This window comes from Chelon labrosus, assembly GCF_963514085.1.
Source record: "Chelon labrosus genome assembly, chromosome: 11".
Taxonomy (NCBI): domain Eukaryota; kingdom Metazoa; phylum Chordata; class Actinopteri; order Mugiliformes; family Mugilidae; genus Chelon; species Chelon labrosus.
The window spans coordinates 18,581,611-18,596,852 of record NC_140344.1 but is presented as its reverse complement, the minus strand read 5'-3'; the positions used below and the strand labels follow the sequence as shown (position 1 = coordinate 18,596,852).

General features: G+C 39.9%; 1 protein-coding gene across 1 annotated transcript; it reads right to left on the bottom strand.

Moving 5' to 3' along the window:
* Positions 1-585: 585 nt before the first annotated feature.
* Positions 586-3,330, bottom strand: LOC311496224 (zona pellucida sperm-binding protein 4-like; the record flags this gene model as incomplete). Its single annotated transcript, XM_084555986.1, has 8 exons — positions 586-824; positions 909-984; positions 1,081-1,219; positions 1,651-1,843; positions 1,935-2,095; positions 2,180-2,277; positions 2,365-2,549; positions 2,712-3,330. 8 exons carry the CDS (start codon positions 3,328-3,330, stop codon positions 733-735), a joined length of 1,563 nt encoding a protein of 520 aa, XP_084412112.1. The 3' UTR covers positions 586-732.
* Positions 3,331-15,242: the final 11,912 nt, after the last annotated feature.

The following is a 15,242-nucleotide window of genomic DNA, read 5'->3' as shown; positions in this document are numbered from 1 at the left end:
TTATAAGAATATGTTTCCAAAAAAACGATAAATATTTATTGGAAGATACTTGTATACCTCAAAAATATTCACTTAAGTAATGATTTAACAATTGACATTAAAATGAATGATATTTGAGTTTTTTTTTTATTTTGCATAGTGAATTTATTTGAATTAGTGAAGTAAAATTCTACATGTTTAAAATACTAAATATAACAATACCAAGTTCACATAAAATAAAACTTTAGCAAATTAACTTTAAGATAATCAGAAGTAAACAAAATTTCACTTTAGTAGTGAAGGCTTCATTTACAGATATGTTTGCTGAGAGATACAATATGTGTATAATTTATAAACACTTGATCTAAGATTACAACACGTACTTATTTACAGTGAATATTTATTGACATGTTTACTGTATATTGATTTGTTTTAGATGAATCATTCTAAAGCCTATAACTAAATATTGCTGCCAATGCATCCTGTGGTTTGGCATGTCATTTTCAATTAATAAAAATATACTGTACACAAAAATTAAGTAGTTACAGCACACCAGAGATAATACTTTAGACAATACTTTTATATACTTACATACTTTTAATATAAATCTTGTGTACAATACTCAGTTCAGATGCATTTCCTTCTTACTGCAGCACACTTTATGTTCTTTTGTACATTATAACATATTATGTGACATTTCCGTTTCATACTACTGAATGATGTTCTCAGCCTTGTTCTTGAGCTTGACTGTGTTTACTGCTCAGGGGCAACCATGACCACTGGTCCAGAAGAAACCACAGTCTTTGTCTTATCCTCTCCCTGTTCTGCAAAATCGACATGTCTCTCTGCGGACACACAGAAAAACACAGTCAGATTTAAGAATGTTGTTTCTGAATTGTGTAGATGCAGAATACAAATTCATCTCCTACTTTTCCTGTAGCATGATGGTTCACAGCTGCGGCCAGGCGCACTAGCGCACACAGCTGTACTACAGTGAACGTACACCTGTGCAAAGAAAACAGTGTTGGTAGAGAAATACGACAATATGTGATGCAGCAGTGTAATATCAATTAATTTACTATATGTGTGTGTATATATTACGTGTTCTCTCAGGGGCTCAAATGAACTGGGATCCACGAAGGTGAACATTTTGAAAAGGAAACGTCTGTAGCGACCGGGGAGGTTGACACCAGTGACTGGAACCAGTGCAGACAAGTAACGATCATCCCTGTATGGACATCTGGACGGAGAGAAAATTAAGTTTAGGCAATGGCACTTGAATGTCAAAGGGAACCTAATTATACACGAACATGGCACAAAGCACCATCCAATATCAGCTTATCGGCATTATTGTATCAGCAAATGTTTTGACAAATAACATAATCAAAATGTATTAAATAGATAATAACTTAATTAGAAGCAGTGTGATATCTGCATAGTACAAAGAAGTGACAGAACAATGTAAAGTATCTTGGTCTCAAGACATAAAGTCATCTCAAAAGAAGGTATTTTTTAATTTCTGGAATATCTATACTAAGATTGTCTTCAAAATGTATAATCAATCTAACTACAAATCGTCGTCAAATTGTCGTTGTGTAATGTCAGTGAAAGTTTCACAAAAATCTAACATGTCATCATGAACAGGACAGTGTGGACTGATATTTTAGTTACCCGTCTGTAAGTATGTCCCACTGGGGAAACCTGTGAGGATAGGGGTTTGTTGTTGTCCAACAGCGGCCGAGAGTCAGGACAAGTGCTGGATCTGTCATTTCAAGGAGCTCAACCTCCACATACACAGAAGCCCTCAGTTCTTTGATCACAGGGTAGTCTGCCTCCGTATAGTAGGAGGTAAATGCTGCTTCCACTGTGAAAGCAGAGACACCAGTTATTATGACAGCCAACATTACGAAATGATCTACAAACAGAGCACCTTGGCCAAGTCGACCTGTGCTTACCTTCATTGCAACCCTTTGTATTGCATTCCCCATTGGCCAACCTCATTCGTACTGCAATAGGTCCCGGAGCAGCGACTGGGAGAGGAGGATTATCTAATGGGGCTACTTCTATAACCAGAGCTTCAACAGTGGTACCGATGTACCTACACTGGAAGAGGACACTGAAAAAGAGAAATGGTATTACTGTGCTTGTTCAGACCTTTATTCTGATAATATAAAACTGATGATCAAAAAGGATCAGCTACTCATAGTGGCTGTCTCTGGTAATTTCTCCCAATGGTCCAAACAGTACTTCATAAGCGGAAGTCATCCTGTTCTCATAGACTATAACACCAGGCTCCTCCTACAAAAAGACTGAATTTAGCAGCTGGAGTAGTAATATTTAAAAAAAAAATTGACCTTATTCGTTGAAAAGAAATCGAGGCCTTACCGTGATGAGAGTACCACAGGAAGTAACAGGAAACTGGTAGATGGCAAAGTCTGAATTGGAGTCAACATGTGTGCAGCCTTGACCTTGTCCCAAGAGTGTGATTGACTCAAGGTCAATGTTGGGTAGAGTGACATCTCTAGCTACTACAACAATGAACTGGGCATCCTTGGTGCACTGGACTGTCACTGTAGGGAGAAAAAACAGGCAGTGGGTTAAAAGATTGCATATTGTCGACCAACTGAACATACAGTTTGAAAGGTACATTTTAATCAAATAATCTAAAGCTGCCTGTGAAAAGTTCATTTTTTGTGTGAATAAGGAGACGGGCAGCTGTTTCAAAAACCCACCTGCTCTTCCAAAGTGGCACTGTTGGCCGTCAAAGCAACAGTCTATGGCCTCACATCCAGCTGCAGAGATATCTGGGGCACCACATGGTACTCTTGCATGTCTTGCCACCTCACATTTCTGAACAGGAGGCTGCTTTGGTACACTTGGCGTCCAAGGGTATTGAGGTGGAGGAGGCTGGTATTGTGGCGTCTCAGGGTACTGAGGAGCCTTTGGTGGTGGAAGAGGAGGTGGAGGAGGCTTGTACTGTGGCGTCTCAGGGTACTGAGGAGCCTTTGGTGGTGGAAGAGGAGGTGGAGGAGGCTTGTACTGTGGCGTCTCAGGGTACTGAGGAGCCTTTGGTGGTGGAGGAGGAGGTGGAGGAGGCTTGTACTGTGGCGTCTTAGGGTACTGAGGAGCCTTTGGTGGTGGAAGAGGAGGTGGTCGGGGCCTGTACTGTGGTGTCTTAGGGTACTGAGGAGCCTTTGGTGGTGGTGGAGGAGGAGGTGGAGGTAGGTGGACCTGTGGATATTGATTAGAAGGCTTCTGCCAAGGTGAATCCTGAGCCTCTACCTCTGTCCAAACTAAGCATCCTAGCAGAGCGACTGCCACCAAAGAGGTGGCACTCCAGCACTTTGCCATGGTTTCACAGCTGGTCTGACCTGGACTGTCCCCAAGTGCACAACTTCTGCCTCTTGTCACATTTATATGTTCCTACACGTGATGTTTTAAAAACCCCACCCCACTATCCACGTGAAAGCTTGCTTCAGGGTGTGTTATTTAATTGTTTTTTTTTTTTTACATCATCCAGGTTCAACTATATGGGTAGAATCATATGTCTTATCAGATCAGGTCAGTGTGTTTGACGACACTTTGACATTATTTATTGACAAATCCAACACTGGGTCATAGAAACCTTTTGTAAAGGTCTCTGTAGCCTCAAGATTTATCTATCACCAAATGTTTATTTTGCTAGCACACAATGACAAACACATTGATCTTTTATCTGAAATTGCAAATAGGTTTTCCATAATATGCACTTCAGCCCAAACTAATGTCTGTCCATGTTTTTATGCAGCCTTCCAACACACCATGATCCTATTCATACTACTGTCATTTAAACACAATCATGCAGGAGTTTCTTCAACAGACTGGTTCAAATTAAGTACAAGACAAACATGCTACAAAGGTTATGCAGTGAAAATACATCTGTAAGTCTAGTAGGACTTTTGTAATCGTACATACAGCTTTATACAACTACCTCAGCTATGGAGGAACAAGGTAAAAGTCTTTCATACTGATAATAAAATGTGATGTTATTTTAGCTTTTTGTTATATTTTATGTATGCCGAATGCCTGTACATTGCTGCTGCAACAGTGAAATTTCCCAGTTTGGGATTAATAATAGATAGATAGATAGATAGATAGATAGATAGATAGATAGATAGATAGATAGATAGATATCTGTCTAGAAATACTTGCAATTCATTCAGTGGATTAATCTGGAAGACTAACTTTACAGTTATCCTGTGCTAATTAGGTGATAATAAGCCAATTCTACTGGTTTTTATTGTTCAAAATCCGAACGCTTTGTGGTACTGATTCATGGATTGATGCTGATTACTTGTTGGTAAAATAATCTGGAGTCTCTGAATTTGTGTCAGCCCTGAGAGTCCAATATATATATATTTTCAGGTGCAATATAAATTTAATTTAGTAACAAAATGATCATGCTTATTATAAAGTAATGTGTGCAGAGAAAAATCAATTTGTTACTCAGGTTTGATATGAGTGAAAAAATAACAACCACCTTGTCAGTTTCAACTTAGAAATGACCCCAATGTAGGACAGGGGTGGCAAGTTTCTAATAACAAATAACAAGCTTCAACAAAAAGAGGATTAAGGGTCTAATAGGAACCTACAAGGCTAGGATAAGGAGACACAGGTGAAAACAAGTGCACAATAACAAGGAGGAGGAGTAAAACAAAAGTCCATAACCAGAATATAACACCAAGACTGTATATTAGTTTCTGAAAGGAGAAAAAAATGATCTTTTCTGCATTTGTCATCATCAGCTATTAAATCAGTCACATGTGCTTTACACATACTGTGCGCAAAACATATACATAATATTGCAATAATGACACATAGTCACACGGGATAAAAACTGCTTGCTGCTTGCACAAGCTAACTTTGTAGCAGCACTGGGTGACTAAGGTTTAACTTCAGCATGACGTCTTTCAGGCGAAACAGGATCGTTTTTGAGTTTCACTGAGATCATTTTTCATGAGCAGAATGGGACCGTGTTAACAAAATAAGCCTGAGCTCTGATAATATCCAGTGCATCAGGCAATACCACCTTTTGTCAGTGAAAAGCACACTGTTATATGTAAACTAAGATAAGATATAATCTTTTAAGTTATTCCACAGTGGGGGGAAGGTACTGAGGAGCCTTTGGTGGTGGAGGAGGTTGCGTCCGCTAAACTAAACTGCTAGGGGTTTTAAACGTCAGCAATCTGGGGGCGCAACAAATGATTAATTTTTCAATCGACTGATCATCCACTTAAAGCGTAACTCTAACAGACATTTACACCCATCAAACATAACATTATGACCACCTTCCTAATATTGTGTAGGTCTCCCTTGTGCCTCCAAAACAGTTGTGACTCATCAGAGAATGGACATGGACCTTCTGAGGGTGTCCTGTGGTGTCTGACAACAGTATGTTGTTAGTGCGGGCCTTTGGGTCCTATGGGTTGAGGGGAGGGGGCTCTGTGGATCAGGCTTGTTCCAGTACATCCCACAGATACTTGATCAGTTTGGGATCGAGTGAATTTGGAGGCCAGGTCAACACATTGTGAAAAACAGCATAATGTGTTGACCTGGCCTCCAAGTTCAGTAGATCCCAAACTGATCAAGTATCTGTGGGATGTTTTTGTGTGTTTGCCTGTGTCAGGCTGCATCCTGCTGGGGATGGCTGCTGCCACCAAGGAGTGTCATTGTTAAGGGGTGGGGGAGTCTGGTCTGGTCGGATCTAGCCTACGTGGGTGGTGCATTTCTAAATAACATCCACACAAATTAAAGATCCAAACGTTTCCCAACAGAACATTGTGTTGTCACACGATAGTCAGTGTTATTTACTTTAGTGATTTTAATGTTGTGGCTGACTGGTGTAGGCCATTTAGTTTTAAAGGTCTATATGTGCAGAAACAATCTGTTTACCATGCACTGAAAAGCAGCGCTGTCATTCTAGCGATTAGCATCCACTCTTAAGTCTCTGTTGAGTTCATTTCTCAAAAAGAACTGATGAGGATACAACGACGACTCCTTTGAGTTACTTGTGCTATTACAGCCCTCTGCATGATAAAAGTATTGTGTCTCCCAAGCGTCAGGGACTTTGTTTGATGAATTTTCTCCCTTTTGACGCTTGGGTTAGGGCTTTTTTAGCCAACATTGCAAAACGTCAATGTATTCTATGCAAATCTATGTGTTTATGTCAGCAATTCATTGCAGCCTTACGGCAATGACACTTGTAGTGGAGTTTGTGAACTCTGACCTAAAGAAGATTTCCACTTACAATGAGAAAATACAGATCTGGCCTTTTATACGGCGTTTACGTCTGGAGTTGTGTGTTTCTGACCTGAGGAGCTCCATACTACTTATTTGTGATCCTGGTGTTATCTACTCCTACCTGAATGCATCATTCTTCAACCTGCCTATGAAGCCTCTTATACGCATGCTACAATCTTCTCTCTCTTTTCCTGTCTCTACCCGGCAGTCCTTAAGCAGATGGGTCCCTCCATATGAGTGTGTTTCTGTTCAAGGTTTCTTCCAGTTAAAACGAAAATGAATGAAAAAGTTTTTCCTTGACACCATCACGTTCAGGCTTGGCCGGGTTTCCTAAAGCGTCTTGAGACAATTTGTATTGTTACTGATGTTATATTAATAAAACTGAACTGAATTGAACCATTTTAAGGCATCGGATGTCACGGGAGCTCAAGTACACAAAAAGCTGGGAGTTCACAAGGTAGCAGACATGAAATCCCAGGTTGTGTCTAAAACAGTTTAGCAAGCAAGCAACTTTGTGATTTAATGCAGGGAATGCAAAGGCATAATGAACGAATGAGGCTATGGGAGTGTCAGCATTTCCTTCCAACATATTATAAAATTACAAAGAAAACTCCATACGACTAAATCACAATATAACTTATTATTATCTTCCACCGCTCTAGTTTCTCAAAACTTCACCAAACAACGTGTACCCTTACAACTAGGGTTTGTGTATCACAGGAGGGCAACCTTCATATGGACTTTTCAAACACAACCCCGTTTGAAGGCAACTTTACACACAGTACGTATTGTTATAAGTTGCCTGTATGACATTGTCAGTCAGTGCACTGTCAGCTCTGTTTACCTTCTCTGGTTTTGCATGGGACTGTCTCCACAGACACCAACTTTGCACAGACTTTCATGCAATTTCCTCATGAGTGTCTGTGATTTAACAGACATTTATTGAAGTTAAAATCTTTGAAATTGCCACTTTTATGTAAATAATTGTATCCACAAAGGCGTCATTGTGACCCCTTTTATTTATTTGGCCCTTTCAACAGCACTTTGATGCCAATTTTCTGTTGTCCTTGTTTTAATTATTATTTCACTGTGTGTTGGCTGACGAATATACACTCAGGTGGAAAACATTTCATTTTAGTGTCCATATGTGTCCATTATATCACGTCACAGTAGTTTAATAATTCCTCCACCGTATTGATACCAGCAGCAGGTTATTTTACAAATTCCACAGAAGTAATTTTAGTAGTTGCAATCAGTGTGTTGTGTTTCATGCGGGTTTAAAGAACTGACTGTCATCCCTTTCCAGGCTATGCTCCTAGACTGGAGCCTATCCCAGCTGTCATTGGGTGAGAGGTGGGGTACACCCTGGACAGGTCGCCCGTATAAAAGCAGGGCTACCCAGAACCTTCTTGCTGTGAGGCATCAGTGCTAACCACCCCACCACCGTGCCGCCTGGAATAACATTGATTTTGCTATAATTAGGTACTTCAGTGCAGACAAATGCACACGTACATACTTTATTTGAGAAGCATGAACATTTTAAGGCATGTTTTGTTGCAAGAGCTGATGTAAATCCATGGTGCATATACAGTGCTGTAGCTAGTTGTGGTATTGTGCTAAATTTAGTGATACTGAAAAATGTGTGTGTAATGTTGTTTGCCTTGTTTGAGTAAACAAATACTGACAACAGAAACACTTCTATTACAAAGCAATGCACTCAAATATCACTAGCCAACATTACTAGTTAAAATGGCAGCTTGCTGACTTATGAATAATATCATGAAACAGATCCTTGTAAGCTTTCAATGTATTTATTCATTTAAATTTTATAATATGAGCGTTTTGCGAGTTGGGTTTTTACAACACACACATTTTTCTTGTTATCCTGGGCCTATTTGCAAAATGTACAAATACGTACATTGACAGTTTAATTTCATACAACTAAGAACTGTACTATGTTCCGAATATTTTTTCAAAATGTTCTCAGCCCTATTCTTCAGCCTGTTGCTCCTCAGGGGCGGCCATGATCACTGGTCCAAAAGAAACCACAACCTTCGGTTCTTCCTTTCTCTGGACCACGGCATCGAGATCTCTCTCTGCAGTCAGACAGACAGATTTATGAACATGTCGCTTCAGAATTTTACACTTTAAGTGTATAATATAAATTCATCTCTTACTATTCCTGTAGCATGATGGTTCACAGTTACCGCCAGCACACACAGCTGTACTACAGTGAATGTACACCTGGGGAAAGAAAACAGTGTTATAAATACGACAATATGTGATGCAGCAATGTAATATCAATTAATATACTGTATATGTGTGTATATATTACATATTCCCTCAGGGGCTCCAATGAAGCAGGATCCACAAAGGTAAACATTTTGAAAAGGAAACGTCTGTAGCGACCTGGGAGGTCGACACCAGTGACAGGAACCAGTGCAGACAAGTAACGATCATCCCTGTATGGACATCTGGATGGAGAGAAAATTGGCATACATTTCATTTTTTTAGTCTTTCATATCAAATGAATTACACTGTCTGTGTCAGCAGACAAATCCATAAAATCTGAGAATAATTAAACACAAACAAGATGGTGTAAAGAAGTATTACCCGTTCGTCAGTATATTCCACTGGGGGATGCTGTGAGGATTGTGGGTTGTTGTTGTCCAACAGCGGCCGAGAGTCAGGACAAGTGCTGGATCTGTCATTTCAAGGAGCTCAACCTCCACATACACAGAAGCCCTCAGTTCTTTGATCACAGGGTAGTCTGCCTCCGTATAGTAGGAGGTAAATGCTGCTTCCACTGTGAAAGCAGAGACACCAGTTATTATGACAGCCAACATTACGAAATGATCTACAAACAGAGCACCTCGGCCAAGTCGACCTGTGCTTACCTTCATTGCAACCCTTTGTATTGCATTCACCATTGGCCAACCTCATTCGTACTGCAATAGGTCCCAGAGCAGCAACTGGTAGAGGAGGATTATCTAATGGGGCTACTTCTATAATCAGAGTTTCAATAGTGGTACCGATGTACCTACACTGGAAGAGGACACTGAAAAGAGAAATGGTATTAGTGTGCTTGTTCAGACCTTTATTCTGATAATATAAAACTGATGATCAAAAAGGATCAGCTACTCATAGTGGCTGTCTCTGGTAATGACTCCTAATGGTCCAACCAGCACTTCATAAGAGGAAGTCATCCTGTTCTCATAGACTATAACACCAGGCTCCTCCTACAAAAAGACTGAATTTAGCAGCTGGAGTAGTAATATTTAAAAAAAATTTAAATAAATTTGTTGAAAAGAAATCGAGGCCTTACCGTGACGATGGTACCACAGGAAGTAACAGGAAACTGGTAGATGGCAAAGTCTGAATTGGAGTCAACATGTGTGCAGCCTTGACCTTGTCCCAAGAGTGTGATTGACTCAAGGTCAATGTTGGGTAGAGTGACATCTCTAGCTACTACAACAATGAACTGGGCGTCCTTGGTGCACTGGACTGTCACTGTAGGGACAAAAGCAGGTATCAATGGATTCAGTGTTTAGGGCAAAATGTCCGTACCAGTCCAGCAATCAGTTAAGACGTTTGTTTGTTTTCCATAAAATTTTTGTTTAGTAAGCAACAGTTGGACATATACAGTCAGTCCAATTTATTGCCAATAGATTTCAGTTAGCAAATTGGTGTATCAGTGAGTATTACCATAACATGAAGTTGTATTCATCAAACTTTTAGATAGATAGATAAACAACTTTAAGGGATTTTAACAATTCCTTCTGGTGAAGACCACAAAATTAGGTGACCTCTTGGCTCCATTAGCAAAATCCCTGCAGAATAATGAGCAGGTCATGAAACTCACCTGCTCTTCCAAAGAAGCACTGCCGACCATCAAAGCAACAGCTAATGGCTTCACATTCACCAGCCGAAATATCAGGAGCTCCACATGGGACTCTCCTGCTCCCTTCTACATCACAGCTCTCAAAAATTGGGGGGCTGGTCCGCTGCGGGGGCTTTGGTGGAGGAGGTTGGGGTTCCTGAGGATGTTGATATGATCGAGGATAACCAGTAAACCCTGGAGCTTGAGGTGGCAAGGTTTGAGGTCGGGTCTCTGGCCTTTTTGGATACTTCGGTGGTGGTGGTGGTGGTGGTGGAGGCGGCTGGTACTGTGGTGGTCTAGGGTACTGAGGAGCCTTTGGTGGTGGCGGAGGAGCTGGAAGAGGCTGGTACGGAGGCGTCTTAGGGTACTGAGGAGCCTTTGGTGCTTGAGGAGGAGGTGGAGGAGGCTGGTACTGTGGCGGTCTAGGGTACTGAGGAGCCTTTGGTGGTGGCGGAGGAGCTGGAAGAGGCTGGTACGGAGGCGTCTTAGGGTACTGAGGAGCCTTTGGTGGTGGAGGAGGAGGAGGAGGAGGAGGTGGAGGAGGCTGGTACTGTGGCGGTCTAGGGTACTGAGGAGCCTTTGGTGGTGGCGGAGGAGCTGGAAGAGGCTGGTACGGAGGCGTCTTAGGGTACTGAGGAGCCTTTTGTGGTGGAGGAGGAGGAGGAGGAGGAGGTGGAGGAGGCTGGTACTGTGGCGGTCTAGGGTACTGAGGAGCCTTTGGTGGTGGCGGAGGAGCTGGAAGAGGCTGGTACGGAGGCGTCTTAGGGTACTGAGGAGCCTTTGGTGGTGGAGGAGGAGGAGGAGGAGGAGGTGGAGGAGGCTGGTACTGTGGCGGTGTAGGGTACTGAGGAGCCTTTGGTGGTGGCGGAGGAGGTGGAAGAGGCTGGTACGGAGGCGTCTTAGGGTACTGAGGAGCCTTTGGTGGTGGAGGAGGAGGAGGAGGTGGAGGAGGCTGGTACTGTGGCGGTCTAGGGTACTGAGGAGCCTTTGGTGGTGGAGGAGGAGGTGGTGGAGGAGGAGGTGGAGGAGGCTGGTACTGTGGCACCTTAGCGTACTGAGGAGGCGGTGGAGGAGGTGCAGATTGAAAGGTCTGCTTCCCCTGCCACTGAGCGTCTACATGAGTCCCAAATAAGCAGCCTAGCAAAGCTATCGCCACAAAAGGGGTGGTACTCCAGCAACGTACCATGATTTCACTGCAGTCTGACCCGGACAGTCGCCCAGTGTACAATCTCTGAGTGCTGCATCATTTATATGTTTAAAAAAAAAAAAAAAAAAAAAACAGAGGACAAATATCAGCCAATCATCTGTCTCTTTATCATTATTCTGTCTAACGTATCAGATCATGTCTGCTTGTTGGCTGACAGGTTGACATTAAAGTCTTTGTTTACAAGGTCAACTTTGGGTCATAAAATCCTTTCCAAAAGGTCTTTGTGCCCTCAAGTTTTATTTGCCACCAGCTGTTTATTTTGCAAGTACAGTACACAATGCACAGGACTTCTCACATTTGGCCTTGCTGGTCATTCATCTAAACCCAGTAACAGTCACAGGTTAATATGAAAAGCAACACAACTTGGCTTAAACATTAGGAATGTGACTCAAAGCAAGGGAAGCAACGTGTTTACCTGCTGTGGCACAATTTATTTAGTTTATAACATAGGAAAATAATAATCTGTGATTTGGTGAAATATTGGGTAACAATAGCATGTTACGCAACTTAATAGGTCAGGTTATGGGTCATTTTCATCCTCCGGTGGAAAGTCAGAAAAAGTGGTTAGCGTTGCTGTGTTAACAGAGAGAGATCGCAGCGTGTTAAAATTTAGCTTTAATTTTAGCTTTAGTTTAGTGTCAAGCTTAGTAGCTGTGAAAATGGAGGAGGAGTTAGCCTTCAAGATAGCTGTTCATGTTTAGAGAGTCAACTGATTTGTTGGGTTGCAGCACACAGTATTCTTTGTATTCTTTACTAAAAAACAATGAAGCATATGGTCATACAAGGTTTATATGGTTTTAGCCTATCCATCATCAAAGCTAGTGAACTTATATAGAAATATACAATATACTCTATTCAGTTCATTAATTTAGCAAAGGAACATTTTTTGTCAATTTAATTTTAACCATCCTGATGTTTGTTGTCTTTCAGATCGTATATAGTCTTACTTTAAGAGGAAACAGGTAAAGGTAGAGAACAGGCAGAACAAACAACCTATGCTCCTAAAGCTGCAGCTTGGAAAATATCATTTAACTCAAGATTTAGACTCTTTAGACTCACAACTATAGGATTCAAGTTTTAATATATATATATCTATATATATATAGATATATATATATATGTGTATGTATATATATATATATTGTGTATATATAGGAGCATAGGTTGTTTGTTCTGCCTGTTCTCTATATACAATAGGTATATATATATACATATATATATATATATATATATGTATTTTTGGTTGGTGGGCCACCTAAAACAAGCAAACAAATTCAATGCCACACCTGTGTTTGACCATACTGTGGAGCTATTTACCTATTTACTTTGTTTCTGCTTCATGTGTGCATCAATGGCAGGACATGCTGTTAGGAATCCTCTATGTTTTATTGCGAATTGGAGGTTAAGTATGACATTAGAGCTGTAGCCGTCTCACAAACTTCTTACCAATAAAAAGTGACCTCAAAAGTTGAAGTTATAATCAGAGGACACACAAAAGAAAGACCAATTAAAAAATAATCTGTTTATTTCTAAATGTGATTGCAAAACAAACGGAAAACAAAAACAACAGAGATGTATATGATCTAAAAAATATTCTAACTCTAGAAATATGCCTGGTAGTCAAACATATATCCTGCTATAAATGCTTTAGGCCTTTATCTAATAGGACAATTAAAACAATGTAAGAAAAAAAAAAACATGTAAATATTAAAAGTAGACTAAAAATACTGTGTTTGACCATAATATTATACATGTCATAACACGTTATAAACATTTGTCAAGTACCAATAAAATAAAAATAAAAAACTGAAAGAAAGAAATGTATACCAAATGAGGCCTATACAAATGAAACTCAGCCTTTACTTTGAGCCAGGTCACAGATAATGTTTGAGACTTTACACGACCAGTCAGCTCCGTGGTAATTAGGTAGACCGATTACATCGTTTTTCAGACAGAGATTATCAGGAACAGATTTTTCCTCACTTATTTTGTTTATACAGGCTATCTGCAGCCCTCCCCTTTGGATTTTGCACCTGGAACAGGTCACTTTCAGCTGTTGTCAGCGTTTGTCACTGGCAGCTTTTGAATACACAGACTTTATCATTTAACTATATGTAGTAATTATCTTTTACACAGAGACACTTTATGCCACTACAGTAATCTTTTCTCCATGTGGATCTATAGTTTCAGTATATCTTTTACAAAACACTCTTTACTTAAAGCTCTATGAGATGATCCTTTAGGAAAACATTTAGTTAGGAATGTTTAGCACTACATTTTGGTTACATTTATCTGTGAGTTTAGAGAAAACCTTACAAATAAACTCCTAATTATTTGGTTTGAGAACATTTTAGTCCTAAAGAGTAGTTTCAAAGTCTATGAGAAGTTATATGAGGTTCAAAGGAAGACGTCAGACCAAATCATGTAGGTAATTTGCCTCTTTATGAAGGTGTTTTGAAAGAAATACAATTATACAATATTCCATTTTTTAAAAGTAATACATTGGATGTAATCCTTTCATTAATGAAGCCAGCTGCCCCATCCCAAAGATGCACCTTTTGTTCTCCCTAAAATAGAGTTTATGTGTTTGTGTGTGTGCATGCAGCTTTTGTGTGTGTGCATAATGAGTGCTTTTTACAGGAGGGGAGGATCTTGATCCCGATCTAATGGTCTCTGTGCCCTGAGGGTCAAATTAACCTGTGAGCTGACCTTGTAGATGAGCAATGATCAATGCTCAAAATAGTACATGGTTAATAAATAAAATATAAGAAATAAACAAGTTAAAACATGTGGAAAATATTAAAATTTATACCACAGTCTTACACATTGCAATACAAAATTATTATGACAGATAAAAACACACAGAAGTATACTAGTAGTTTAATGTAGCTGCACTTCTACAAGATTTTAGTAAAAATAATCCACTTAAGCTATATAATAATAGCCTCATACACTCATATGCCAGTTCATTTGTTACACTAGTAAAAGAAACTAATGAGCTCTATTAAAATATAATAGCAGTCCTGCACTAAATCTCCCTTCGTGACTGTTATAGTGGTCAGTTCATGTTGAAACATCAGAAAGGTAATTCAACTGCACGGTAATTTTTGAGGATATAGTTTGTGGTGCTGTTTAACCGAAATAAACAATCATGCAGTACAAAGTACATTATAAACAGTAATGCGTTTCTGTTGTTTCACCTAGCTCACTGACTAAAACAGGGTGGCCAAACATGTGTCAGTACAACACAATATAATTCCATAGTACTATAAGCCGCAGCCTCCAAAATAAAAACACAGATGAATCAACAGCTCTCTTATTTTAAATAAATGCCTAATACCATTTACAAAGTTCATTATACCAACTAACTCACCTGTAGTAGAATTAGTATTGTCACTGACACCTTTGTGCCCCTATGATCTTGTGTATCCATATAATAGCAACTTTATGAGCACTCTGAGTACCCATTAGGAACAGGACGGACATTATTAAGGAATTAACTATCCATTCTTTTTTACTCATTGTCAATCTTTCCTGTAACATGCATCAGCTATACCTTGTACTCTTCTTTGTATCATGATTAGATGCTGTATGCTTTAGTCAGATGTACGTATCATCTTGTTCCTCCTCTTCTGTTTTCTGCCACTTTTTCTGTCTCTACCTGGCCGGCCTCTACCTGAGCTGGGCTGTTCTACTTAGTGCTTACTCTGTGGGTTTCAGACTCTGGGTTTTGTAAAGTATCTTGAGACTTGAGTTTCTATTGTTACTGATGCTATATTAAATAACAAAAATGAAGATTAAGTGCACAGCTGTTATACAGCAAAGCAGTCATTTCATTAGTGTACCTAATGTACTGGCAAGTGAGTGCATTTTGCTGCTACTTCTACTTGCTCTACT